Here is a 27217-nt window from a genome sequence, read left to right as displayed (position 1 = left end):
GAAGATTAAACTTGTTTATTAATTCATGCAAACGTTTTCCAACTTGGGCAAAGCTGGAAGAAAAGGACTTCTGACAAAGGAGCTGGGTTGTATGAGAGATTTTAAGATTCACCCCACTCAACCAACTCCAGAAGGTAACATAATAACAATTTATAGAAACATTTTTACCACATTTGAACAAAATACAATTTCATCCATAATCTTCAAACTCGTTTTCCACTTTCCAGGGAGTCGAAGCTCATATCCTTGTTCAGAGTTTAAAATACCCTGTTTTAAGTATTTCCTTGTCCAGACAAGTTCTTGCTTGCCTCAGTAGGGTCTGCAAGCTTACACGAGAGCACGCTAACTCTCAGTCCACCCCTTGCTCTATGTGATAAAAAGAACTGCAGGGAGAAAAGAGAGAGAGAGGGGGGAGTTAACTTTAAAAACCACCACGTATATAAAGTTGAAAACCAGTGAGCACAAGAGAACCACGAGGAGCTGTTCTGCAGGTGTGAGCATACACCTGAGAGAGTCCCAGTCTCAGGGCCAGTTTGGAGAGAAATTACAGATGTGGCTCCTGATGCTGATTTTGTAAAAATCTATGTTATTTGTTTCATGGCATTTCTCTTTGGTAGGAAAATTGGAGTTTCGAATCCAATACTTAACAAAAAGAAGGGTTTAAAGTGTCTTCAAGGGGCACCCGGCTGGCTCAGTCAGTGGAGCACGTACCTCTTGATCTCAGTGTCATGAGTTCAAGCCCCACGTTGGGTGCAGAGGTTACATGTGTACAATCGTGCATAAAATAAAGTGTGTCAAGCCAGCAGCTGTGACAGATGTTAACCCGTGGTGGCGACCTAATCTGTCAGGCTATGGGGACGTGGTGATGTGCTTTATTGGTAACGTCTCCCTTCTGACAATAAAGCACCTTCACCAACATTTTATTTAACGCAGGGCAGAAGGGCACATCAGCTAGCTCGTTTACTTTCAAAGACTACTAGGAAAAGACTCCTGGCAGGAAACACTGCAAGACTGAACTGGGCAACGAAGCTCCGTGGGCACCTTCCCACGGAGCGTCCCCACCCCCCTCCCCCAGTCGGGGTGCGGCTGGCCGGAGCGCTGGAGCTGCCTCATTCGGCAGCACTTTTCAGGGCCTTGATGGAGCGGTTTTGAAGTTGCAGGAAACAGATAGTGAAGCAAATAGTGGTCCCGCTCGGAGAAATCCAGATAAACTCCATCTGGGTGAGGACTCGACCACTCTGCCCTGCAGAAGGACCACTCTGCAGGTGCACAGAAGCCCGCTTCAGCACTGCTGGTAGCCTGCCTTTATGCCTCTTCTCCCGGTTCTCCTCTGAATTCATTCAGGGAGGACACATTCCTGGTTTCTTCACTAACTAATGAATTGAATTAAACCTTTGATGTGTTCATTTTATTTTTGTATGACAGTCATGGCTTTACCCTTTTTGGAAATCATTTGACACTAACATCAGACTTAAAAGGACCTGTAGTAATATCACCATGTGTTTTAAAACATTAAAATACCTTCTTTTGAAATCCCTCCAACTAAACCATTTGAAGTAGCCATAGTTTTGTTTGTTTGTTTTGAAGGAGAGAGAGAGAGAGAGAGAGAGAGAGAGAGAGAGAGAGAGAGGGAGGCAGGGGCAGAGGGACAGAGAGAATCCCAAGCAGGCTCCACACTCAGCGCGGAAGCCAGTGTGTGGGGCTCGATCTCACGAACCATGAGCTCATGACCTGAGCCAAAATCAAGAGTTGGACACTCAACCGACTAAGCCCCCGCAGGCACCCCTATTTTTAATTGAAATATGCATATACAAAATATCCCATCTGTACAACAATACTTTTTGTCATTTTTTAACTGATTTAAAATAATTGATTAATTGTATTTGATTCTCAAGATCTTTATTACATTTTTTAATTTTTTTAATGTTTGTTTATTTTTGAGACAGAGAGAGACAGAGCATGAACAAGGGAGGGTCACAGAGAGAGGGAGACACAGAATCTGAAGCAGGATCCAGGCTCCGAGCTGTCAGCACAGAGCCCGACGCGGGGCTCGAACTCACGGGCTGTGAGATCATGACCTGAGTTGAAGTCGGCCGCTTAACCGACTGAGCCATCCAGGCGCCCCAAGATCTTTATTACATTTTGTATTATGATCATTTTAACTTTTTAGTTTTTCTGAGAGACAGACAGAGAGTGAGCAGGGAAGGGGCAGAGAGAGGGGGAGACACAGAATGCCAAGCAGGCTCCAGGTTCTGAGCTGTCAGCACAGAGACCAACACGGGACTTGAACTCACAGACCATGAGATCACGACCTGAGCCAAAATGGGCCACCTAACTGACTGAACCACCCAGGTGGCCCTGTGACATGACCATTTTATATCTGCTTAAAATCTTTGTTCAATCTGACTTAAATACTTTTTAAAAATATTCTTTGGGAAGGTACAATATTTACTTGAGAGCAATTTATTGGTAAGTTTGAATTGAGTTAGGAAAACTGCAAGTAACTTGCCATGAATTTAAACTGATCAAATTCATTAGCAACTTGCACCTCCTACTTGGAGGGAAAACAAAGTCGGTCATAGATCTGAGTATATTCTGAGTTGGGAACGGACAGTATTTACATGGACCCATGCTAATGGTGGAAGAGACACAGCATATCCTTGCAATTTCCCCCTTAGGCCTAGCAATGAAGAAGTCTCAAAGCAAGGTCCTAGAAATATCAGTGAGACCATAAGTAACTCCATGTCGGTAACCCACTCGGATATGCTTGAGGCCACAAGGAAAGAAGCCACCGGAAAATGGGAACACCTGCTTCTGAGGCTGGGCTGGTGGAGATGCAGTGTTCTCGAAGACTATTTTAGAGTCTCTGTGAGATCACAACTACTTCCGTGATTATACTAAGACGCGGTTGGCCTTTTTATTCTCATTCTTCCACAGAACACACGGTGGTTTTCCAGAGGCTATGGAACATGAGATGACGACACTGCAGACTGTTAAAGGAATGTGTGCTCATGAACGTGTTTTAGGTTGTTCTCGATGTCACGTCCTCGTGCAGTAAATACAGACAGATATAATTCTCTGAAAGAGGAGCTTGAAAACTTTGAAGAGTGTGAAGGAGAAAACTTTTCAGACTGGCAGAAGGAGAGGAGTCACGTAGGCTGCAGCCCTATCTCACCTGTGACCTGGCACAAGTAGCAGTATTTCTTGGTCCCATTTTCCGCATTTGCAAAAACAACAGGAGTTTGTCTCAGTCCCCTTTCCCCTTTAATACTAAGATTCTGTGACACCACCCCCTCCCCCCAATGCTGTGGCCCTGCTCTGGTTAGAGCAGCAGGATCACAGCGTTTTAGAGGGTCACAGAGGCTGAGTGGCGGGATTAGAGTTCAAACCCGGAGACTGTGTAGCCCCCCGCACCCACGCATGTGACCGTGCCATCCAATTCTGCTTACTGAATTGAGGGGCACCGCCACACAGGTGGGGCAGGACGAGGACCAGCTTTGACAGCCCAGTGCACTGCCTTGGAGTTAACCTAACAGATAGCGTCTTTGTTGGTCTATTTCTTTCTTTCTTTTAAAGATCCTCTTTTTAAGTAATCTCTACACCCAATGTGGGCCTTGAACTCACAACCCTGAGATGAAGAATCCCACCCTCCACCGACTGGGCCAGCCAGGCACCCCTTGCTGGTCTATTTCTTTGGTGTCCTGTGGAGTCCCTTTATACTTTACGGAAAAAAAAACAAAAAAACAAAAAACAAAAAACAGATGACTTGCATTGTTTCCACAGTAGCCAAGTCCTTCTGCACATGTGGAATTGGGCATTAAAAATAACAAATTCCCGAACTTTCTAGGTCTTACCCTAGGATTTTCTTATTACTTGAATATACAGAGTAACATAGTACTGTAAAATATACTAACTTTTAAGTAAAGTTTGCTTCTCTCCAGGAGAAATTGCCACTTCAGCGCTGTTTTCTGTTCATCCGTCATTGTAAGAAACTCATTCACCTGGTTAAAACGATCAAACACATATTTCCGAAGTCTGTATAAATAACTCATCTTGACAGCAATGTGGAGCTTCACTTTGCTCACTTGACTGGGATTTTATTCACACAAGTGACAGCTCAATTCTCTAAATGGAGGAGAGGTCAGAAAGGCTCTGAAGGAAACCCCTGAAGGGAGTCAGGTGGCTCAGTCCAGAAAACTCCCCTTCACAAACTAGAAACCGCTTGAGACCGAGGTTTAATGGTAAACTTCAGGAGCGGGTTCTCACCATAAAAAACACATGCCTGTCATCAAGCCCACACGCCCCTAAGTCTCTGCTGCCGTCCCGATGGAGGCCACCGTGTGCGCTGACTGCATCGGGCTCACTTTGCGCAGCTGGTCGTGGCGCGTCGCCAAACCCTCCTGTCTCACCACCGATCGGCACCCCCCAATGCGCTGTTCTGCCCCCTGTGACTACAGAGAAGGTCTTTCTCCACTGCAGCCAACAGCCTCCAACACCATTCCCAGCAGCGAGATCAGCAGTGATTGGCAAACGTGCAATTATTTCTTCACTAAAGCAATGCGTGTTTCCATCAAGACTGATTTTTTCCCCCAGACCTCTTTATTAATGACTTAATTTCTATCAAATGTCCACTGAAATAACCTATGTTTGGGGGAAGAGAATTCAATCTGGAATTATTTCTAAACACATGTTCCTTTCTGCTACTTACTGTGCAGCCTAAAGTCTCCTCTGCAACACCTCCCGTGAGGCTGCAGGCATGGAGGGTGCCTGTGTGGTCAGTGACATCAATCAGCAAGTGGAAGCTGCGAAAAGCAGATTTAAGTTCCAAAGAATCTCGGTGGCAAGCAGTGCAGGGGCCGGATGCTTCCTTCATAACGTATCCACAGCCCGAGCTGAAAAGAAACAAAGACAGTGATAACAGGTGAGGGCGTAAATGACCAACCTGATCTCTAGCTGAAGAACCACGTTCCCTTAAAAGTCTAAACCAGAGGAAGGACTTCCGGAGCCCTTAGAGCAATGCAATGCCAGACGGACGGGAGAAACAGGCAACACCACAATTTGCGGTCAATCCCATTTTCCACTGCCCTGCATCCCCCTGCTGGGGCTCCTTCACCCCTTCCCTTCTGCAGACAGCGGCAGGACCGGCTCTCAGCCCTGGAAATCTGTCGCGGCCTATTCCTTGACACTGCAGGTACGTCCGTCTAGTCTCCCTGGCTCAGGGCGCTGAGGGCAAGGATCATGTCCTGTCCCCGGAAAGCCCGGGTTTGACAAATGCTCACATGATGCTTCTGTACTAGGCCTCCACATGTTGACAGAAAAATCCCAGGGGTGGTCAAGTTCACACCCTGAATGCTGTTAGTACTGCCAGGAGCCCACTCTTCTCTCTTTAGGGGAATTACATGCTGTTCCATATGTTTGGAGCAGTCTGCTTTAGCCACTTGGAACAGAAAGACCGACCCAAGTTTCTCAAGTGGAGGGGCGATCTGAAGACGGTGCTTTCTTGTCTGGGCACGTATCAATTTTAAGCTAAATTTCAGATGCTTTTCCTCACGTATCAATATTAAAGATGTAGGAAAAAATGAGAAAGACATTAAAATTTTCAAAAAGTTTTTGAAAAATATTTTTCAAAAAGTTTTTGAAAAATATTTTTCAAAAAGTAAACACCTGACATACATCGCCACCTCCACACTGGTTTTTTTTCAACTTTAATACCAAATCATAAAATGTTTTTAAAATCCATAGATCAGTATCCTGACTGTGGTGGTAGATGCACAAAGCTACACATGTAATAAAACTACATAGAACTTCACACACACACACACACAAATGACTGCATGTCAGTCTGGTGAAATTTGAATAAAAATCATCAGATTGAATTAATATCAATACCCTGGCTCTGATGTAATACTATAGTTTCATAAAATGTTACCATCGGAGGGAAGTGGAGAAAGTGTCCATGGATTCTCTTTATTCGTTCTTACAACTCCATGTGAGTCTACAACTATCTCAATAAAATTTTCAATTACAAAAATTCATAGTAACGTCCTAGATGTTTCTTGCTAAGCATCTTTTGGCTAAGATTATTAAATCTACTGGGGTTTGCTTTTGTACAATAACTTTGACCTAGGAGAGGCTAGAAATCATATTTACCATGTGGCTGAAAATAATTTTTTTTAAGAGAGAGAGAAGAGGGAGGGCAGAAGGGAGGGAGGGAGAGGGAGAGAGAGAGAGAGAGAGAAACAGAGAGAAATACCACAAGGAGCAGAGACAAAGAGAAGTAGGGCTCGAGCTCATGAACCATGAGATCATGACCTGAGCTGAAGTCAGATGCTTAACCGACTGAGCCACCCAGGCGCCCACAGCTGAAAAGAATTTTTTTTTAAATGCTAAGGGCGTCTGAGTGGCACAGTCTGTTGAGTGTCTGACTCTTGATCTAGACTCAAGTTGTGACCTCACGGTTTGTGAGTTTGAGTCCCAAGTCGGGCTCTGTGCTGAGGGTGTGGAGCCTGCTTGGGATTCTGTCTCTCCTTTGCCCTGCCCCTCCCCCATTTGTGGGTATGCACATGTGCTCTCTCTCTCTCAAAAATAAACAAGGAAAATTTTTAAATGCTGTCACTTGTCATCTCAGTTCGAAGTTTCTGGCAGTATTATATCTTTTTATTTTGTGACTACAGAAACACAGCAAATCAAATTTTACCTTAAAAGACAATTATAGGGGCACCTGAGTGGCTCAGTCGGTTAAGCAGCTGACTCTTGATTTTGGTTCGGTCATGATCTCATGGTCATGAATGGAGCCCCACATCATGCTGAGCATGGAGCCTGCTGGATTCTCTCTCCCTCTCTCCCTGCCTCTCTCCCTTGCGCTCTCTCTCTCTCTCAAAATAAATAAACATTAAAAAAGAGAGAGAGAGAAAAAAAGCTTGGGCACCTGGGTGGCTGGGTTGGTTGAGCGGTCTGACTTCAGCTCAGGTCATGATCTCACGGTTTGTGGGTCTGAGCCCCGTGTTGGGCTGAGCTCTCAGCACAGAGCCCGCTTTGGATCCTCTGCCCTCCCCTCTCTGCCCCGCCTCCATTTTTGCATGCTCTACCTCTCTCTCAAAAATAAGTATTTTAAAAAAAGGAACTTTTTCCCAGCTAGCTCAGTCGGTAGAGCATGAGACTCTTAAAAAAAGGAACTTTTTGGGGCGCCTGGGTGGCTCAGTCGGTTGAGCGTCCGACTTCGGCTCAGGTCACGATCTCGCGGTCCGTGAGTTCGAGCCCCGCGTCGGGCTCTGTGCTGACAGCTCAGAGCCTGGAGCCTGTTTCAGATTCTGTGTCTCCCTCTCTCTGACCCTCCCCTGTTCATGCTCTGTCTCTCTCTGTCTCAAAAATAAATAAACGTTAAAAAAAAATTAAAAAAAAAAAAAAAAGGAACTTTTTGTTTAAAGGCAGTAATAGGGGCACCTGGCTGGCTCAGTTAGTGGAGTGTGCGACTCTTGACCTCAGGATTATGGGTTTGAGCCCCACACTGGGTATAGGGATTACTTAAAATCTTTTTTTAAAGGCAATTATTGGGGCATGTGGGTGGCTCAGTTGGTTAAGCATCTGACTTCAGTTGAGGTCATGATCTAGCGAATGTGAGTTCGAGCCCCATGTCAGGCACTGTGCTCAGAGCCTGGAGCCTGCTTGGGATTCTGTGTCTCCCTTTCTCTCTGCCCCCCACTCATTCTCTCTCTCTCTCTCTCTCTCTCTCTCTCTCCAAAGTAAATAAACATTAAAAAAAATTTTAAGACAATTATAATCTTTCTATCTAAGTAGTCTGTCTTGGAAACTTAAGTATGGGTTATTCATTTATACCTTTCATTCAAATATATAACCACTGTTATTTCAAAGAATATCTTTAACTTTTGTAGGGCTTAAAATTTATTAACATTAGTTGGTCTTTATTTCTTACAAGAATGACTTTGCTGACAGTAATATGTCTGCTTACCATCGGCATCGAACAACAGTTGTGGTTGCACCATCAATGTTCAGCATAGAGATATGAGCATAAAGAATCCCGTAGAAAGGGTCAGCTTTCCCTTCATTCTTCAAAGCTTTTACCTTTAATTGTTCAACTGTATAGACATCAACTATTGCATTTACTAAAAATAAAAAGTAATTAACAGGTCTCTATGTATTCAAAGAACTCCAAAGGATTGTATCCAAATAGAAAAACTATAAAGTTCAAATGAAAACGTGTAACAGGTTCAGTTAAGTAACAGAAAAATTATTATATCTGCTATATTTAAACCTGATTATATAAATGGACATAACAACAAAAAAATAAGCAAAAAAAAGGAAAAGAATGGGAATTTTAATTCATTTTATTTCATTGAAGACTTTCTGGTCATAAGACACCAGTAAAAGTGTGGGAAGGCAAGCCTCAGAGTGGGGCATGCCAGCAATCTGAGAGGATAAAAAGGACTCCTATCTACATACATAAATAATTCTTAAAAGTGAGTAAGAAAAAGACAGTCAACTCAAGTTTGTAGCTCCCATGAGACTGGCAAAAGGTTTTAGAAACCTCTAAAAGTTTTATACAACCTTTTAAAAAGTGGAAATATAGCAGTTACAGAATAAGAATATGGTATCTTTTACTGTGTAAAACAAAGTACTTCCTTTTAAAAATCCAAATAACATTTAAAGGTCGCTTACAATTTATGGAATCTTTCAGATAACTGTCGATTTCACCATCCAGAGGATTTGTTTCTTTATTCTCTCTTATAAAATTCAACAGGATGTTAGCTTCTGGTGTATCTTAAATCAAAAATGCACAATAAGTGAAAAACAATGAATCACTTTTTAGATAACTGCAAGTGATCCAAAATGATTTTCAATAAGTAAAGGCATATGAAAACACAAATAGGATATTGTGCAGCCATCAGCAATCTATTCAGTGAAGAGATGTAGACCAGACAGTTAAAGTTTTGTGGAACAATTTCCTTTAAATTAAATATATATATATACACACACACATACATACATACACATAGATATGCAAGGTTATCTGGAAGAGTATGTATCAAAGAAATGATTCTCTTGTAAAATAGAAGTATAGGTGTTGTTTTCCCTTTTTGCTTTTAGTATTTTCTGAATTTTATATGCATTTCTTTTCTGATCAGAAAAAAAATTTTAGGGGCACCTGGGTGGCTCAGTCGTTTAAGTGGCCGACCTCAGGTCATGATCTTGCGGTCCGTGAGTCCAAGCCCCGCATAGGGCTCTGTGCTGACAGCTCAGAGCCTGGAGCCTGCTTCAGATTCTGTGTCTCCCTCTCTCTGACCCTCCCCTGTTCATGCTCTGTCTCTCCCTGTCTCAAAAATAAATAAAACGTTTAAAAAAATTTTTTAAATACATTAAAAAAAAAAGAAAAGAAAAGAAAAAATTTTTCAGTTTATTTGAAAGCCTTGCTCCTCGACTTGGATTACAAGTATTCTCAGGAATAGTCAGAATATGTACCAGAAGGTCTCCGTGTGACCCCGACACCTTCAGCCCAAGCCCCCAACCTCCAACACCTGCCGACCTTTCAGCCCTCCCTGACCCACTCCAACACTCTGTAGACCTGCCATTGCAGGGGGCCCCTCCCCGCTGAGCCCCCGGGCAGAGGCAGGCACTTATCCCTCGCTCCTGTTCAACCAGGAGTCCTATCACTGAGCTTTCACAGAACCATCCTGAAATTCCTTGTGAGCAGCGCTTCTGCCTTTCCAGCCCTGAGGCTCTCATACCCAGTACAGTGACTGTCCTTTCACTCATCTGACGATCCATCCATCGTGTCCGGCCTTGTTCCAGAAAGGACTCACGTCATCTCAGTGCTTGGCAAATAAAAGGCCTTCAACAGATATTTGTAAGTGAGTGAGTGAATGAATGCGTGTTTCAGAACCACGGACGGAACTGCGGCACTGGAGACAGGGGCAGGGGCTGGACCGAGGTCACAGAAATCCAACCACGGCCCCCACCCCCACCCCCTACCCCCCTGCAGGCGCGGCTATGAAGATCCCTGCCGACGACAAGGTTCTCAGGCCTGTGTGGTGGACACTCACAGGGCAGAGAAAGCCATAAGCAAAGCTAGGATGACAGTTTAAGCCAGTAGAGGTTTTTAATTTCTACTTGGCTGGAATAGCCCAGGAAATTAGAAATAAGGGTGATTAAATATGCACATGAGGCACGCCTGGGTGGCTGAGTTGGTTAAGTGACCAGCTTCACCCCAGGTCATGATCTTGTGGTTCGTGGGTTCGGGCCCCACGTCGGGCTTTGTGCTGACAGCTCAGAGCCTGGAGCCTGCTTCAGATTCTGTGTCTCCCTCTCTCTCTGCCCCTCCCCTGCTCACGTTCTATCTGTCTCAAAACAAACATTGAAATTTTTTTTGAAATATGCACATGAAAATTCACACACCCTCCTGAGTACTCTCCTTTTCTCTTTGAGAAATAGGTGTCTATTCTAGTGATGCTGGCATTGCTCAAACACTTTGACATTTCACCTTTGCATCTGTTTTCAGAACCAAATAGACAACATCCATTGAATATGTGTCTCATTAACTTAGCCTTGAGTTTTGTCCTAGTGAGCTTGATAACCTTTTCCAACAGACAAACCCAAATGTCTTTTAGAAATTTTCCCAGGGCTAATTTACCCTTAAAGGATGGAGATTTCTTAATCATTGACATTACTCTATATAATACTATTAAAACTATTAATATTGATAAATTATTAAAAATAATAAACCATAGTATTCCCCTCAAGGAAAGAAATGGAAAGAAAAGGAACCGAAGAGTGCAGTCTTATCCTAAATGTTGAGAATAGATCACGGTTGTGCCACCATCGATTTATGAAAAGCAGCTAGAGCGATCCTTTTAGTTCATAGAAAATGCCACCTTCTGCTCCAAATCCTGACCTGGTTCCCCTTCCCTATGACCTCTCATTAGCCTATAAAGCCTTCTTGAGACCCACCCTCCCCTCCGACCTTGACACCTCCTCCTGCCTGTGCTCCATCAGCTGCAGCCACACTGGCCTCCTTGCTGTTCTGCCCACAAGTAGGCTCCCTCCAGCCTCTGGGCCTTTGCACTGGCTGCTCCTCTGCCTGGCGCTCTTTCCTGTGGTTAACCCTCTCACTGCCTCACCACATCTCTGCTCAAATGTCACCTTCCCAAGGAGGCCAACCTGCCCTATACCCACCATGTCATTCTGGCCCCTCCTAACCCCATTCCTCTTTTTCTTCTTAAATACTTCATAATCCACAGATGTGTTATCTTTGTTGTTTCTTATCTCTCTCTCCTGCTAGAACGTGAGCATCACACGGGCAGAGACATTTGTGTTTTGTCACTGGACCCCAGGAGAACTCCTGGCACACAGCATGTGCACAGCAGATGAGATCTCAACGAAGGCAAGCCAGGGCACATCACATCACCTTCCACAACACCACTTTCAGGGACACGGCATCCGTGGGCAGATGTGCAAGGTCCAGTGCACTTACGGAGACAACAGAGTCTTGTCGCTTTAGGTCATACTTTAAAAAATTCTGATAATGGTTTGCTCAAAGACAGAAAATTGCTTTATAATTCCCGGTCAGTGTCGATGCTCTGTTAGTGGCCGGCAGAGTGAGCTGCTGTTCGAGAGGGAACGCTGTCGTATTTACATCTTCCTGAGATTGTGAAGGGTCATTCCGGCTCTGGTGCCAGGCTAAGCATTCTATCTGCAGTACAAAGTGCTCTGAGGGTCCTTAAAGGCACCAACCCCTCACGTCTCCCCAGATCCCGCTCCCCAGACTGCATGCTGGACTAAACTGTGACTGCTTTCAACATCCACGCCCGTGGGCCTTAGGGGTATTTCATTCATGCTATGAACTAATGATACTATGTATATGTTCTCAGTACTCCAGTATGAAATTATTTGAATATAGTAAAACTGAATTTATTTTTAAAACAGAAATTTAGGTAATCCAATCAATAGCATTGATCTCTCAGAAATCATTACAAGAGATGATACTCTAAAAATGAATCTAGTTTTTCACATTTCTTTAGTAAAGACAGCAAAGAGATAGCTTGCTGTAAATTTAAGAAATATAAATGTAAAGCAGATAAAGCAGTTTTCACTTTTAATTCAAATGAAATCCAAGCATTGTTTTCATTCTTAAATACACTGCACAAATACTGAAATGTGTCAGACAGACATTTCCAAAGGGATAAGAAATTTCAGATAGCCTTTTACCTGGATTAGTTGTAATAATGGTTTTTGAGATTACTGTTGCTGTCATGCAGTTCCGAAATTTGTCAAAACTTATTCTTACATCTGAGGCAAATATTACTGTTTAGGGGGGAAAAGCCATTTTAAAATTATTATGTGTGTGGGGGGGGGGGCGGGTATAAAAAATGACAAACAGTGAACACAATCATCACAGTATCATACCTGTTTCTCGTGGCATCCAGCTCTGTGCAACTAGAATAGATTCATTATCCCAACTGCATATTTTTAAAAAGAAGCAAAAGTCAAATACATCAGGGAAAACTGGCAGTGACCACTTTATTTACCAAAAAAAGAATGTCCTAATGGCTGGAGTTAACGATTCCCCAAGTTATCAAGGCACAAGTTAAGGATGCTGGCTTCTCCTGCATTTTGCAGGATACACGGTCTATTTCACAAAGCATTTAACAACTGCGTGATAAATCATTCCTTTGATACTATTCATCTTTAACAACTTCTGCCCCATCAATTCCATCTTTGCCCACTACTTAGGTCACTCCAGGCGAGTTAGAACTGAGTGACTACAAATTGAAAGCCTTTAAAGTCTGTCAGACCATTAAGAGAGGGCTCCCACATTGGATAAACTGTTCAGGGGACCTGATGGGTTGAAGACCTGTTTCACATTAATGGTGTTTGTTTGTTTGTTTGTTTGTTTGTTTGGTGCCCTGGCTTCTGGAGTCTAGATAATGCCATGTCCTACCCTATGGTGCCCCAGGTGCAGCCTGGGACAACACTTGCTTTTCTACCATCTTCCCACAGCCTGACTCCAGGCCGCTACCCAGGCAATCAGGGAAAATCTGGCTGGTTTATTACCAATGGGACCAAATAAATCATTGTTTGTTATAAAGCAGAGAACAAGAATGAACCAGTCACAGTGGAGTCCATCTAAACAATCCCGTGCTGTCTAAAGATCTCATTTTAAGTTAATCTTACAGCACAGAGTGTAACAAGTCAATGTACAAGAGTAAAGTCTCCAATAATTATTTCTCTCCAATCATTACCCCTCTCCTACTATGAAATCCATCATCTTTTTGGTGAAACAAAAGCATTCTGTCTTGGTGATAACAGCAGGGATTTCAGTTTGGAACAGATGTGGGAGGTTACCATATCATTGTAAAAGAAGACTCCGTCTCATCATAGAGTTTCACCTCACACCTCTGGCCTTTTCTTCGGTCTGAAGTTGTAAAGCATTTTGGTTCTCCAACCTTAGGAATGGAAGGAAATAATTATTCTTCACCTATAGTTGTAGAGGTACTTAAATGTTTGTTAATGGAAGTACTCAAATCTTTATCTTTTAAATATCAAATTAAAATATCAAAATAGAAAGAATCCTACTATATATTTGGTGATTTTAAAAGAATCTTCTATCTAGGGGTCATCTGAATGGCTCAGTGCAGCCTGCTTGGGATTCTCTCTCTCTCTGTCTCTGTCTCTCTGTCTCTCTGTCTCTCTCTCTCTCACACACACACACACACACACACACACACACACACACACAAACATTTTTAGAAAGCATCTTCTGGGGTGCCTGGGTGGTTCAGTCAGTTAAACGTCCGGCTTCGGTTCAGGTCATGATCTCACCGTTCGGGAGTTTCAGCCCCACATCAGGCTCTGTGCTGACAGCTCAGAGCCTGGAGCCTGCTTCGGATTCTGAGTCTCCCGCTCTCTGCCCCTCCATCTCCACCCATTCTCAAAAATAAGCAAACATTAAAAAAAAAAAACTTTTTTTAACATCTTTTATCTAAACTAGTTATATTTAGCTGAAGTTATAAGTTACACACTTTGATTGATTGAAGAGAGGTACAGAAATATGTGCTTTAAGACTATGGGATGTTTTCAACATGTCAAAAACAATGCTCCAAGACAAGCCCCTGGGTGGCATCTAGGTAGACTGAGGATAGAAAGTATATTTTCAACACCCTGTGATCCCCGTGGCTTGGCTCAGAGCCTGGCATGGAGTATATGTGACTGAATGAGCTCAGTCTTCCAAGGCCTCAGCAACCTCTTCTTGCTAGCACAGGTATGGTATCAATGCCTTCTTTGCCGCCTCCATAGAGATAAGGTGGTGAGGACCAAATGAGAGACGTAGGGGAGGGCACTTTGACCCCCATCTCGTTTGACCCACATTGCGGATAGGAAGATCACGGAAGTGGAGGTAAGCTCAGGGGCCCTGCTGTCCCCCCAGGGAGTTCTCAAATTTAAGAGCCGGCCCCTCTGACAGCCGCAGAGCAGTGGCCCAAGCATGGGCAGTCAGCCGGCTGCTCCTTAAGCTACTGTCACCACTGCATCTCCCGGCAGGGCTGAGCTCCAGGGGAAGGAGCTGAGGAAAGACACAGCTGCCAGCAATAGAGCAGGATCTAGAAGGAAAGTCGCAGGAAAGGACAGCCCGAGGAGGACAGAGGTCTGACATACCACAGCACACAAGAGAATTACAGGAAAAGGCCTCTAAAGTGAAGAGAAAGAGGTAAGAAAGAAGAGAGAAAGGGTTAAACAAAAATGTGAAGAAAAGGAAATGAAAGAGGGACGGAAGCAAAATGGCAGAAGAAAGAATGGGATATATATATATATATATATATATATATGGTCTTTGACTATCATCACTATATATACTGAGGAATTGGTCTTGCTCCTTTCATCTTCTTCATGAGCTTTTTTTAGTGAAACTTTTTTTTTTTTTGGTAGGCTTCACACCCAGCAGAGTAGCTTAAACTCATGACCCTGAGATTATGACCTGAGCTGAGATCAAGAGTCAGATGCTTAACTCACTGAGCCACCCAGGGGCCCTGAAACCTTACTTTTGAGATCTCTCTCTAAATGCTTGCCAAGTGACTAGTCTGACCAACAGTTTGAAACTCACTGCAGCAACTGTGAGAGAGAGATGATGATGTGCCATTGGTGAGGGGCTCCGCAGCACCCCACGACGCCTGCATTAGGTCACAGACCGGCCACACAGTGGATATTCTCACCCCCATCTCAGGATATCACGAGCACACACATGAATGGACGACATGAGTTTTCCAACTTCCACTCCCTCAGGAGACTTCCTGCAGATCTTCAAGTCAATGAATTTACCCTTTCCATTCGTGTCTTTATTTAACCCAAGTATGAAAAGCTCTCGTACAGATAGATCATTTATGAGTGTGCTGCATTTCACACTCAAATATGATTTTCTTTTGCTACTCACTCACAGATAAAATGCTACTTTGATGTTGATGAGAACTGGTACCATTTTCTGAATTCAAGTGACTATGGATCAAGAAAATTTACTCCAACTGGTTAATACTTTCCAAACAGAAATGCAGTGATAGGACTCCCTGCCAAAGAGAGGTTGGCTTTGTTGAGGCTTTAACTCACCGACCTCACAGCTGCAAGCACGTTAATAATCTTTCCATCCAGACTGTGTCCATTTGCAACAATATCACCCAGTGAATAGTAATCACGAGACTCTTTAATAGGTAAGTATATCAGAGCAAGGAGCTTGGTGTCCACTTCATAACTGGAACAAACTTTTACAGTGGAGTGATTCTCACTGAGCAATAGTTTACAGTTGCTAAATTGTAAACACACACAGAAATAGTTAATATCAAGTGACTTTCTAGTAGAAAAATATTTCCAGGTTCACATTAAATTATCTTTTTGCTTGTGACTTAGACTATATCAACACAATTTGTACCCTCAGAAACAGTGAAAAATGTTGTACAATATTTTTTGTCTAAAATGTATTTTCATTAAGAAAATGTTCTGATGACCAATCCGTGCCTGAGTTGTAAGCATACGAGTTTCTGACCTTGCCCAAAACTCTGAGCTTCTGGTTTGTTCTCTGTGAAATGGGCATAAAAGTACTCTGAAATGTCAGGGTGGGGGTGTCCCATCATTGCCATCTCTTGACACCCCCTGCCCTGCCTGCATCAGGACCGTGCATAGCTTCTTCCTATGATGCTCTCTGTAGAGTAGATGCCCAACATCTACATACTGAACTTGAATCGAGGTGCTCTCCCCGTGCAGCCAATCAACTCCCAAGTCCCCTCCAGGAGCCTCTGTCCAGCCCTCTAACCCAGGCCCTCTTCCCACACTCCCCCCCTACTTCTGTAGGGTTTTATCTTATCACTTCTCGCCCCAACTACTGCCTTGTCTCCTAAGCTTCCTTCCCCGCTCAGGTAGCTGAAGTGATGTTCCTCGACCACAAATATGAACATATTCTTTCCCAGCTCAAAGACCTTCTGGGCTAGCCATCGCCGGAGAATGAAGTTGGTAGGCAGGCAGGCAGGCAGAGCTGCCTGTGAGGTTTCTCTGCTCTTCTCTCCAGCTTTCCCTCCCACTGCTCCCTGCCCTTGCCCTGTATTCCAGCCACATCAGATACTAGATGATGAGAGTGACACGTACACCTGCACCCGCACTAGTTTTTAGACCAAATATAGTCAGATAGCAACAGTTTCCTATGCTTCAACCTACTATTAATTGTTCTGGAAAATGCCAGGAGGTTTCATGCTTGTTCCCTCTACCAAAAATGCTCTTCCTCCTGACCCTCCCTCCATCCATTCATACGTTCATTCCATAAATATCTGCCGAGAGCTATTATGTGCCAAACCCTAGTCTAGGCAGAGGGAATACAGTGGTAAGAAGACGGACAAGACCTTTGATCTCATGGAGCTCACAGGTATGAGTGGGGGACAGACAGCAATGAAATCATTTCAGATCGCAGGTTATGATGATAAGGGCAAAGGGCGAGGTCCCAGCGAGGGACTGGCAGGGCCGCTAACACAAAGTAAATGGAGAAGGCCTAAGGAGGTGGCGTTCAAGTGGACACTTCACTGAGGAGAAGGAGCAAACGTCCAAAGCAGATGAGAGGAGACTGCTCTGTGCAGAGGGAAGTGAAATGCATGTGGTGTCGGTGCACGGAGCCCAGTGTGTTCAGAAAGTGGAAAGAGATCTGTGTGGCTGCACAGAAACGAGAACTGGGGTCTGGTATATGATGAGGACAGAATGGAAGGGGGGAGGGTATGTGTATAGTGGGACTCTGTCCCACTGACAGCCCTGTACCAGCCTCACCTTTCTCTGGAGAACCGTCCTCCATCAGAAATGCCAGCAGCGGGGAATGGAACGCCGCCAGTGGCCTGCGAACACGGGGCCCGAAGCCCACTGGCCTTCCTTCAGGGGTGCCACTCACGTTCCAGAGCTCCCTCCTGGCTCCGGTCGAGCTGCCTCTCTGCTCTACCCTGACCCTATTGTTACAGGCGGCCCCTGACAGCCACCACCTGCACACAAAAGCTCCTCCTGGCTCTGCTTCCAGACAACACGAACTAAGAGAGTAAGGCATGTAGCCAGAGTCATACCTTTTTGCTATGACACATATACAGGACTTACAAGATTTAGCTCTCCTTCCTGTTGCTCAGCTTTAATGTGACTAGAGTCAAATTTGTCTAAATCTAAGCACGAGAATAAAAGTAACAAAGCCAGTTTTCGTGTACTCCTGTATCAACGTCCATTACTTCACAATCAAAGGTAAATACTGTGAGGAAGAACTAAACTTCTAATTTTCAGGCTGAAGCCTCTACCCTCAGTAAGCCCTCTGCTAACCTGACGCACAGGCACTTAACAGCGACGGTCACTCTCGCACAAAGGCGTTGACTCTGTGCTGGAATATTTACCCAGGAGTTGCCGGGCTGAATTTTTCTTCTCTTTCTAATTCCTTTCGTTGGATGAGAGGATTTTCAATGATCACTACAAGAGGAGGAAAAGATACTATTACAGAAGAGTAACTAGATAAATAAAGAACAGGTATTCCTAACAATGAACATTACAATGTTATTTCTAACTTCTGAGTCAGTGTTACACATCCTTCATGGTCCTTTTCTTATGGCACCGTGAGGCACAGAAGCCCAGGGTTTGACCATCAATTTGATCCCAGATGACATTTCTTATGTTTTGGGTTTCAATCCCAACTGATGACCTGCATTAACGTTGCTTTGTTGACTAGTCACACTCAGCATGTGATCTGGTCATGACTTGCCCTTCCATAAATCATATACTTTAAGTGAACTTCACCCCATTCACTGTCGCCTTGGGAAACGAGAGCCTTGGGGCAGAAAGAGCGATACAAAATCCACCTTCTGATTTCAGTTCCACAACTCATCAGCTTTATGACTTAACATTTTAGGGCTTCTGTTTCCTCATTATGGTCTACATGAGACCTCTCTGTGCTGTTTTGCGAATTCCTCACGCAACCACTCCATGATGATCCCTTTTTACAAATAAAGAAATCACAGAGGTTAAATAACTTCCTTAGGTTTTATATCTAGAAAGTAGTAGAGCTAGACTTACACTTGTTGATCCAAAATTTGTAATCTTTTCACTCCACCACACTGAGATCGTACTTAGCTTTATCATTATCGTCAACCTTAATGCTTTCAGAATCCCTTATCTCATTCACCCTCACACCCATCCACATATGGTTTAAAACCAAAATATATCTTGAGCGCCACATAACTAACGTACTGGCATTCATCCAAGAAATGTGTCTCACTGTCCTGGGCCCTGTGAAGTTTGCACAGTTTTCTGCCTTCAGAGTCCACATGTTATCACTCAGTTACAGAGACACTACAAACAATGCTGCCAGCTCACAAGACAAGGGAATAAATGTACGACTAGGTGCTAAGCCACAGGAACACGTAGTACCCTGCTGGATGCCGCAGCGCTGGAGAGGAATAGTTCAATTATGTGCACTACTCTTCCCCTTTTTTTCCTACCACGAAAGAGGGCTGGTGTACATGTTGTCTCCCGCACAAGGCTGGAGCTGCCACCCACCGGCTGACAAAGTTCTGCACTGACACCAGGCGCACAACCTCATTTAACACTCACGAGAATCTACAGGGCACTAGTGCATAGTTGAGGCTCAACAAGGTTAAGAAATTTCCTCAAAGCCATGATGTAAATGAGTGTTGGAACCAGGATTTGAACCCAGATCTGTTTCCAGAGTCCTTGTTTTTTATTACAGTACACTGTCCCGTCAGTGTACAATCTGATGTACAATCCCCATTAGACAAAGGGATTCAGAGGGATCCTGGGATGGGCAAAGGATACCAAAGACTTGGTATGTGAATCTGAAAGCAAAGCTTCTTAAAGTGCCATTAAAATTCAAACATTATGTTTTATCAAAAGCTACTTGGCAGCCTTATCATGTTTGTGGAAAGACACATGGCTATCGCCACAACAGGTATTGATGCAAACTCAAAAAGGAAAGAAACCAAAGATCGTAAAGCTACCTGGTAAAAATACGGGAGTATCACATTAATGGATTTCAAGCAATGAAAAGCTGCACGCCTTCCTTCTGATAAGGTTCTTGAGAATTAGGAACCGTGTTTTATTTTGACTCCCTCAAATACATCACAGGAATAATAGTCTAACAGAAACAGTTTAAGAACCAATGCCCACTTACCACACTCTCCAATCCTAAAGCTGTCAGAAAGAGATCTGATGTAGCCTTCGCTGCCCCAGGACGCTGCATTTACAAAATGGGCTGGTGAGTCCCGGATGGTAAAACTGAAAGTGTACCTCTCTGATCCAACATCTAAGGGAAACCAATGCTTTCATGTTTCAAATGAAAACTCTTAAGTTTGAATAAACAGGATCATTATGATAACAAACATACTCAAACACATGGTAAAAATATTATTTCAGATACAAATTCTACGATGTTATGCCTGTATGAATCTCAAAGCTGCCAGTCGGTAACTCCCCTCACGACTGGCCCCTCTGTTCTCTTTCCCCAGTTACCTGTGGATTTCGAGGGAAATGACACATAGGCTTGAACCATACAGATAGTAGCTTAGGTTCTGCATTTCTCTCTTACTGGTATTATTTTAAACTAAGTCGTAATTCAGATCTAAATTACTTCAAATAAATAAATGTGTGCTACCAAATGCGCCACTAGGGGTCAGCAGGAACATGTTTTCCCCCTGAAATAAAATTTCTTCCCTGCTTTTTTGCTGATTAAAAAAGCAATACAACCATGGGATGCCTGGGTGGCTCCGGACGGTAGAGTAACCAATTCTTGATTTTGGCTCAGGTCAAGATCCCAGGGTTGTGGGATAGAGCCCCGCGTCAGGCTGTGGAACCTGCCCGGGATTTTCTCTCTGTCCCTCTCCTAAACTCACTCTCACTAAAACAATTTTTTATTTTTTTATTTTTTTAAAAAAGTGGGGCACCTGGGTGGCTCAGTCAGTTAAGCAACTGACTTTGGCTCAGGTCACGGTCTCATGGTTGGTTCGTTGAGTTCCAGCCCCATGTCAAGCCCTGTGCTGACAATTTGGAGCCTGGAATCTGCTTCAGATTCTGTCTCCCTCTCTCTCTGCCCAACACCCACCCCCCCCGCAAAAAAATAAACATTAAAAAAAATGTTTTTAAGTACAACCTAACATACATGTATAAATTACAGGTATCTACCAAACTGTTATTAGCGTTTACCTTCGGGAAGGAGACTAGGTTCAGAAGAGCTGGGGGCTGAATTAAAAAGTTCATTTTTCAACTATATAACTTTCTGTAACTGCATGAATTTTTAGTGAAAACATATTAATACATGTGTAATGTTTCCTTAAAGTCAGTAAGCACGCCTTGTCTCCAAAAGGAGTTTTGTGCATATACGCATAAAAAGTAGTCAAACACTACAGGAACAGCCCTCTACCCTAACAGTCTGATAGGTAAAAATTGTATTTCACTGTTGTGATTTTAGCAAATGTTTAAATACTGACATTTTTCTAACTCATGTATTTTAAGTTATTCCTTTTAGAGCTTTGAAAACAGATATATGGACTTGCTCAAACTATTCAAATGATAATTCTATCTAATTAATCATGATGAAATAAGTGAAGGTGTAAACAAGCATGGGTGCAAGACGACATCTTCATTATTTACATCAAACGTAAGAATACCCCATGAAATACGGGTGCCTGAGTGGCTCAGTCGGTTGAGCGTCTGACTTCGGCTCAGGTCATGATCTCACAGTCTGGGTGTTTGAGCCCCGCCTCGGGCTCTGAGCTGAGTGCTTGGAGCCTGCTTCCGATCCTGTGTCTCCCTCTTTCTCTGTCCCTCCCCCGATCCTGTGTCTCCCTCTTTCTCTGTCCCTCCCCCACTCACGCTCTGTCTCTCTCCCTGTCTCCAAAATAAATAAACGTTAAAAAAAAATTTTTTTTTTAATTCCATGAAATAAAAGAAAGCTACCATGAGTCAAAAAAAGATAGGCATAATTACTCAGGTGATTCAAACAAAATTTCTGTCTAATGAGAGCTCTGACTTCCCTCCAGCTGTCCAGAAGCACTCAGACTGCAACCTTTAACACGCAGCACTGATGTTTGAAAAGCTAACAGTAATGCGTCGCTAGTTTTGGCATTTTATATGGTATTGTTCTGTGTCACCTACAATAGTTTGAAAACGAGTTGATTTTGAAAATCTAATTTTAGTCTTGGATTATGGTTTCACAGTCCTAAAAGCTTTACACAGGTCAAACAACTCAGTGAGAACCACTAAAACCAAAGGTAACTGTATTTTCCGCATACAAAAAATGGATTTTTTCCACTGGGTGGTCTGGTTGAATAAATATGCAGATGTGCTGCTGGACTTCTCTCCCTCAACATGACTCTATCATGACACATCCATGCTCAAAACCCCTGTCCTTTGTCATGTTCTGTCTTAGCTGTACCTGTGTATGTGCACCTCTGAGGCTGAGAGTGATCGTTAAGGTAGAGTCCTTACTATGGCCACACAGCTGTACATGTCATTAAAAATGATTTTAACGTCCTTCCACATATGGCCTTAAATCAGGTACTTTACCATACAATAGAGAGCATGGCCATTGCCCTCAAGGAGTTCAATGGGCATGAGAGGTTCAATAACTTAAATATACTTTGTTGCAGTCATAAGCCACACTTGATGAAAAATGAAGCAAAGAGTCAACCAGAACTCAGCTTTTTCTGTCCGGAAAGCCTTTGACATCTGTTTTCCCAATAACTATACCAATTATTTTCTGAAAAACAAAAGGGTTATAGAAGACAAATATTAAACACAGATGTAGCTGGTAAATTTAATTTCATGGACTTGTTATATTTTACTGGCTCTAACAAACATTTTTGACTAGGAGCCATTTAAATATATTTACTCCAGACAAACATCTAAAAGAACTTCATAAATGTTCAATTCCACCAGGAATAGTACGAAGCAATAAGACAGTTAACTGCCACTGCAAATATAATCATTTAATACTTAGCAAGTTTATACTTTACTTTCAATCACTAGGTGGAGCGCAGTCACTGCCCATTGCTATCCATTCTTACTGAATTCATTCAAAACACATGTATATACAGTTTTATTTGCCACGGTCTTCAAAGCTTTCCTTAATATAGGACTTTCTAACAAGCCACATAAAATTGCTTAGCTTTGTAATCCAAACATGCTAAACGGTAATATAAATTTGATTGTAACAAAACTTGTATATTAATGCTAATAAATCTATGCTCTGCAGTCCTAGATCTTAACCTTAAAGATATTAACATCTCCTTAAACATCTTAACGTTCTCTTTAGTGACTACCAAAGAAAAATTGAAAAAGTACTTTAAGAAATAAAAATGTTTTCCTGAAAAGATAAACCTAAACTTACATTACTAATTCTAGCAGCTGATTTTAACCCTGCAATAATCTGTTACATTTAAAATATGTTCATACTTTCAAGACTACCACATTCTAGCTGAGCTATTAACTAGTCTCACTACATTTAGACACACTGCTATTTCTTAAATTCCATATGCATGCAGATCTCACCAAATTTTGTTGTAAAAATACACCTAATGGAAATATCGAGTACAACTTTCTAACCGATGAGGAAATTAACAAATAGCTTACCTTTCAAGAAACACTATAATAGCAACAATTATTTTTTAACATTAACAAACTTCTCATTACACATTATTACAGTTACAAGTAAATTTAATCCCATTTTAAGAAACCGGGTTTGTAAATGCCAGATATAAACAACAGATTTGCTAGGGCAGGGAAGGTAAGGGGGTGTGACTACCTTACGATAATAGGATTCCATCTAGATTTTGTTTGACTAAATAAGTCTTCGTATATTTGAAATGATGGACTCCCCCTGCAGCCCTTCAGTAAAAAATGAATTTTCACATAATATTTCACAACTATATCTGTCGTGTACCTTTAGGTCATAAAAGGAGCCTATTGATAAGTATTTAAATGTATAACTTAAGTACAGTTTGGTCAGAGAATAGATCTTGCTGAGTAAAAATGTTTTAATTTTATTATGCTAAATTGGAGCTGTTAGTAAATATTTAATTAAAACAATACAACTCAACTTGATTATTTTGAACAATTGCTAATCAGACCTACAATGTCCTACCCTCTAACCAAAAGAGAGACTAATTTTCATGTTGCTGACATAATTCAAAGCGGTTTAGGGGTACCTACTATCTAATAATGGTACTGATGCAGTGAGTATCTTGTCAATTATATAAGCACGTGTCAAGTCAATAATGTGGATGGAATATAATGTTACCAAATAGTTTCATTAGAGACCCAAACCGCTAGATCTTGAAACCTACCAGGTTAGCCATATTTGGATACAGATCTGCAAGTGCTGTGAAGGTCTTTGATGCAAAGGAGTTGGCCATTCTTTTACCTACATTTCAGAAAACATAACTTGAATGCATAAATTAAATAACCAAAAAAACCATGAAAAGTGCCAAGATTTTAAAAAATCGTCTAGGAAAGCCTCAGATTTTTTATTCAGTCTTTGGGTAAAGTTTCTATTTTAACAGTGATACATAAGTCAGTACAGATCAAACCTGTAAAAAACATGTTTCCAAAAGTCCTTTTACAGTTTTGAATGATATAGTTAGGTTGTAATTTTTAACTTTCACTTCCCCAAAACATGTAAATTTAGCAATTTTTGAGCACCCTGCAAGTTGAGAGTTTCAGGTAAAGATGATTCAGTGGGACACTTGCAGACTTATTTATTAGCATAAATCCTACTTTTGGAAATACAGCAAACTCTGTTGGTAAATACCTCAAATCTGGTTACACTGTGTGTGGGAGAGGTAGTGTTTTACCCACATCTCTAGATGGGAAGCTCCATGAGGGAAGGATGGCACCTCGGAGATTTTCATGAGTGTATTTCAAGGCTACCTTGCACATAAAAAGCACTCAATATCAAATGAATGATATCAAAATATCGGATGTGGCTCCTCCCTCAGGGTCATCACTCACTGTACTGTAAGAGGTTTCAGTGTAGCGACCTTTGTCAGCTGCACCGAACTGGTAATTTATTCAATTTCACTTATTTACTCAACGCATGTAGGTTGTGTCTGATCTGCCACAGGCCCTGCATCAGGACGGGCAGGGCTGGCAGCTGGTCCCTCACCCAGGAGCCTCAGAGCAGCAGTGAAAACAGAGGGTCAGAGGTAGGACTGGATGTGTACAGCCTCAGGGCCACGGGTCCAGATCCTTGGCAAGGGTAGAGGGAACACGGTGGCAATGCCACGGGGCACAGCTGGGGAGTGCCTGCTCCGAGCTGGCTCTACGCTACAGACATCAGACACAGCAAGACAATCTCGGGCTGCCCTACCCCCCATCTCCCAAATTCCCCTTCCTGAGCTCAGGGCCCTCCTCCCACTTTCAAAGGGCAACCTTCTGGGGCGCCTGGCTGGTTCAGGCAGAACATGCGAATCCTGGTCTTGGCGTTGTGAGTTCAAGCCCCATGTTGGGTATAGAGATTACTTTTAAAAAGTAAAAAGGCAAACTCGGTCAATGAAAGATGATTTCTAAAAACAAAATCATCGGGGTGCCTGGGGGGCTCAGTCGGTTGAGCTCTGACTTTGGCTGGGGTCATGATCTCGCAGTTCCGTGAGTTCGAGCCCCGCGTCGGGCTCTGTGCTGACCGCTGGGAGCCTGGAGCCTGCTTGCGAGTCTGTCTCCCTCTCTCTCTGCCCCTCCCCCACTCATGCTCTGTCTGTGTCTCCCTCAAAAATAAACATTTAAAAATTAACAATAAATAAACAAAAGCAACTAAGAAAAATAAAAGGCAACCTCCCTCCGGCCCCTTGTTTCAGGCCTCCTGAGGGCATGGCTGGGCCCTGGGCCCCGCTGCGGGCTCTAAGGCGTCTGGCTCACAGCCGGACCCTCAGGACAAACCCTACCAACCCTCTGAATTTGAGGCCATCGTCCCCAATTCTGAGCAGGCTTGGATGACAGTCAGGAGCAGAGGGGGGGACGGGCCCTTGCCACACACCCCGCTGACTTTTTTCTCCGGAGCCCAGAAGGGGTGTGTTACTCGGGAAGCCTGGGTGCCAGGGGCGGTGCGGTGGAGCCGGCCTCAGACTCGGCCGCCACCAAATCCTGTCCTTGGAGGCACTGATCCGAAACCGCCCGGCCGGCCCTGCGCATTCTCCCAACTGCCTCCTGAATCCGCTGGCTTCCGCCACCCCCCTGACCTCCGTACCCCTCTCTGCCTCCCCCTCCCTCCCCTGACCTCCTTACTCCTCGCTCCCTCCACCTTTGCCTCCCCCTGACCTCCGGACCCCTCTCTGCCTCCCCCTCCCTCCCCTGACCTCCTCCATCCCCCTGACCTCCTTACTCCTCCCTCCCTCCACCTTTGCCTCCCCCTGACCTCCGGACCCCTCTCTGCCTCCCCCTCCCTCCCCTGACCTCCTTACTCCTCCCTCCCTCCACCTTTGCCTCCCCCTGACCTCCGGACCCCTCTCTGCCTCCCCCTCCCTCCCCTGACCTCCTTACTCCTCCCTCCCTCCACCTTTGCCTCCCCCTGACCTCCGGACCCCTCTCTGCCTCCCCCTCCCTCCCCTGACCTCCTTACTCCTCCCTCCCTCCACCTTTGCCTCCCCCTGACCTCCGGACCCCTCTCTGCCTCCCCCTCCCTCCCCTGACCTCCTTACTCCTCGCTCCCTCCACCTTTGCCTCCCCCTGACCTCCGGACCCCTCTCTGCCTCCCCCTCCCTCCCCTGACCTCCTTACTCCTCCCTCCCTCCACCTTTGCCTCCCCCTGACCTCCGTACCCCTCTCTGCCTCCCCCTCCCTCCCCCGCCCTCCTCCATCCCCCTGACCTCCTTACTCCTCCCTACCTCCACCTTTGCCTCCCCCTCCCTCCCCTCTCCACACCACAGAGAACTCCTTCAACACTTCGCTCGGTCGCACGCACGGAGCTCCGTCCCAACGCGGAGGTGCAGCCCTGGAACGTCCAGCTCATCGGGCCTCTGCCAGACCACGCCCCCCAAAACCGCTCAGTCCCCCCGACGCGACCCCGGCACCCTGAGGAGCCCCCCAGCCCTCCCCGGTTCTTCCCGAGACAGGCTCCGCACATCCTGCCGGTCTCCAGAGAACACCGCTCCCGCCGCCCTGCCCGCGTCCCCGCCCGCCCTCGGCATCCCTCGTCGGCTCCGCGACGCCAGCGCCGCGCTCAGCTCGCCCGGCCGCGTCCCCACAGCGCCTCTCGGCTCGGCTGCGGGGCACAGGTGCACGGCGCCGACCAGCGAGCCCCGGGGCCAACTTAAGTGGTGCCGCCGCCGCCGCGGTCCGCCGCACCCCCGCCCCGCCGCCGGCCACCCTCCGTGACACACGGCCGCCGAGTCCCCTCGCCGCGACGACAGCGCTTCCGGCCAGCTGGCTTCGCGAACCCCGCTTCGGAAGGCCGCGCCCCGCACGCAGGGGGAAGCAAAGGCAATGAGAGCCGCGCGACTCGAACCCCGACTCGCCCCGCGCGCGCGCCGCCCCTCCCAGACCGCGCCGGTCCGCGCGCTCGGGGTCCCAAGGAGTGCCCTGCGTCCCCGGCCCCACGCGCCCGGGCCAGGCCGGCCGGGGCGCGACCGCGGCTTTCACCTCAGCCGCCGCGCCCCGCGGCTCTTCGCGCCCGCCCTGCCCTCGCTCCGCCGCCTCTCCACAGCGCGCGGCACCG

General features: G+C 44.8%; 1 protein-coding gene across 4 annotated transcripts; it reads right to left on the bottom strand.

Moving 5' to 3' along the window:
- Nucleotides 1–27217, bottom strand: MEIOB (meiosis specific with OB-fold). Of its 4 annotated transcripts, none has more exons than XM_042971993.1 (14): nt 27142–27217; nt 23856–23932; nt 22213–22270; nt 19688–19819; nt 17901–17973; nt 15607–15802; nt 13357–13457; nt 12418–12470; nt 12220–12315; nt 8677–8778; nt 7970–8123; nt 4709–4892; nt 3915–4001; nt 1–383 (listed from the first exon to the last, which is right to left on the bottom strand). In XM_042971993.1, the coding sequence occupies exons 2-14, from the start codon at nt 23922–23924 to the stop codon at nt 273–275; spliced, it is 1416 nt and encodes a 471-aa protein (XP_042827927.1). In that variant the 5' UTR covers nt 23925–23932; nt 27142–27217; the 3' UTR covers nt 1–272. The 4 variants fall into 4 exon arrangements, with proteins under 4 accessions (XP_042827927.1, XP_042827928.1, XP_007098729.2 ...); XM_042971994.1 differs by having other exon boundaries at nt 7970–8096; XM_007098667.2 differs by lacking the exon at nt 27142–27217 and adding an exon at nt 25541–25746.

The sequence above is a fragment of the Panthera tigris genome, chromosome E3, assembly GCF_018350195.1.
Source record: "Panthera tigris isolate Pti1 chromosome E3, P.tigris_Pti1_mat1.1, whole genome shotgun sequence".
NCBI classification, from domain to species: domain Eukaryota; kingdom Metazoa; phylum Chordata; class Mammalia; order Carnivora; family Felidae; genus Panthera; species Panthera tigris.
This window is presented reverse-complemented; position numbering and strand designations above follow the sequence as displayed.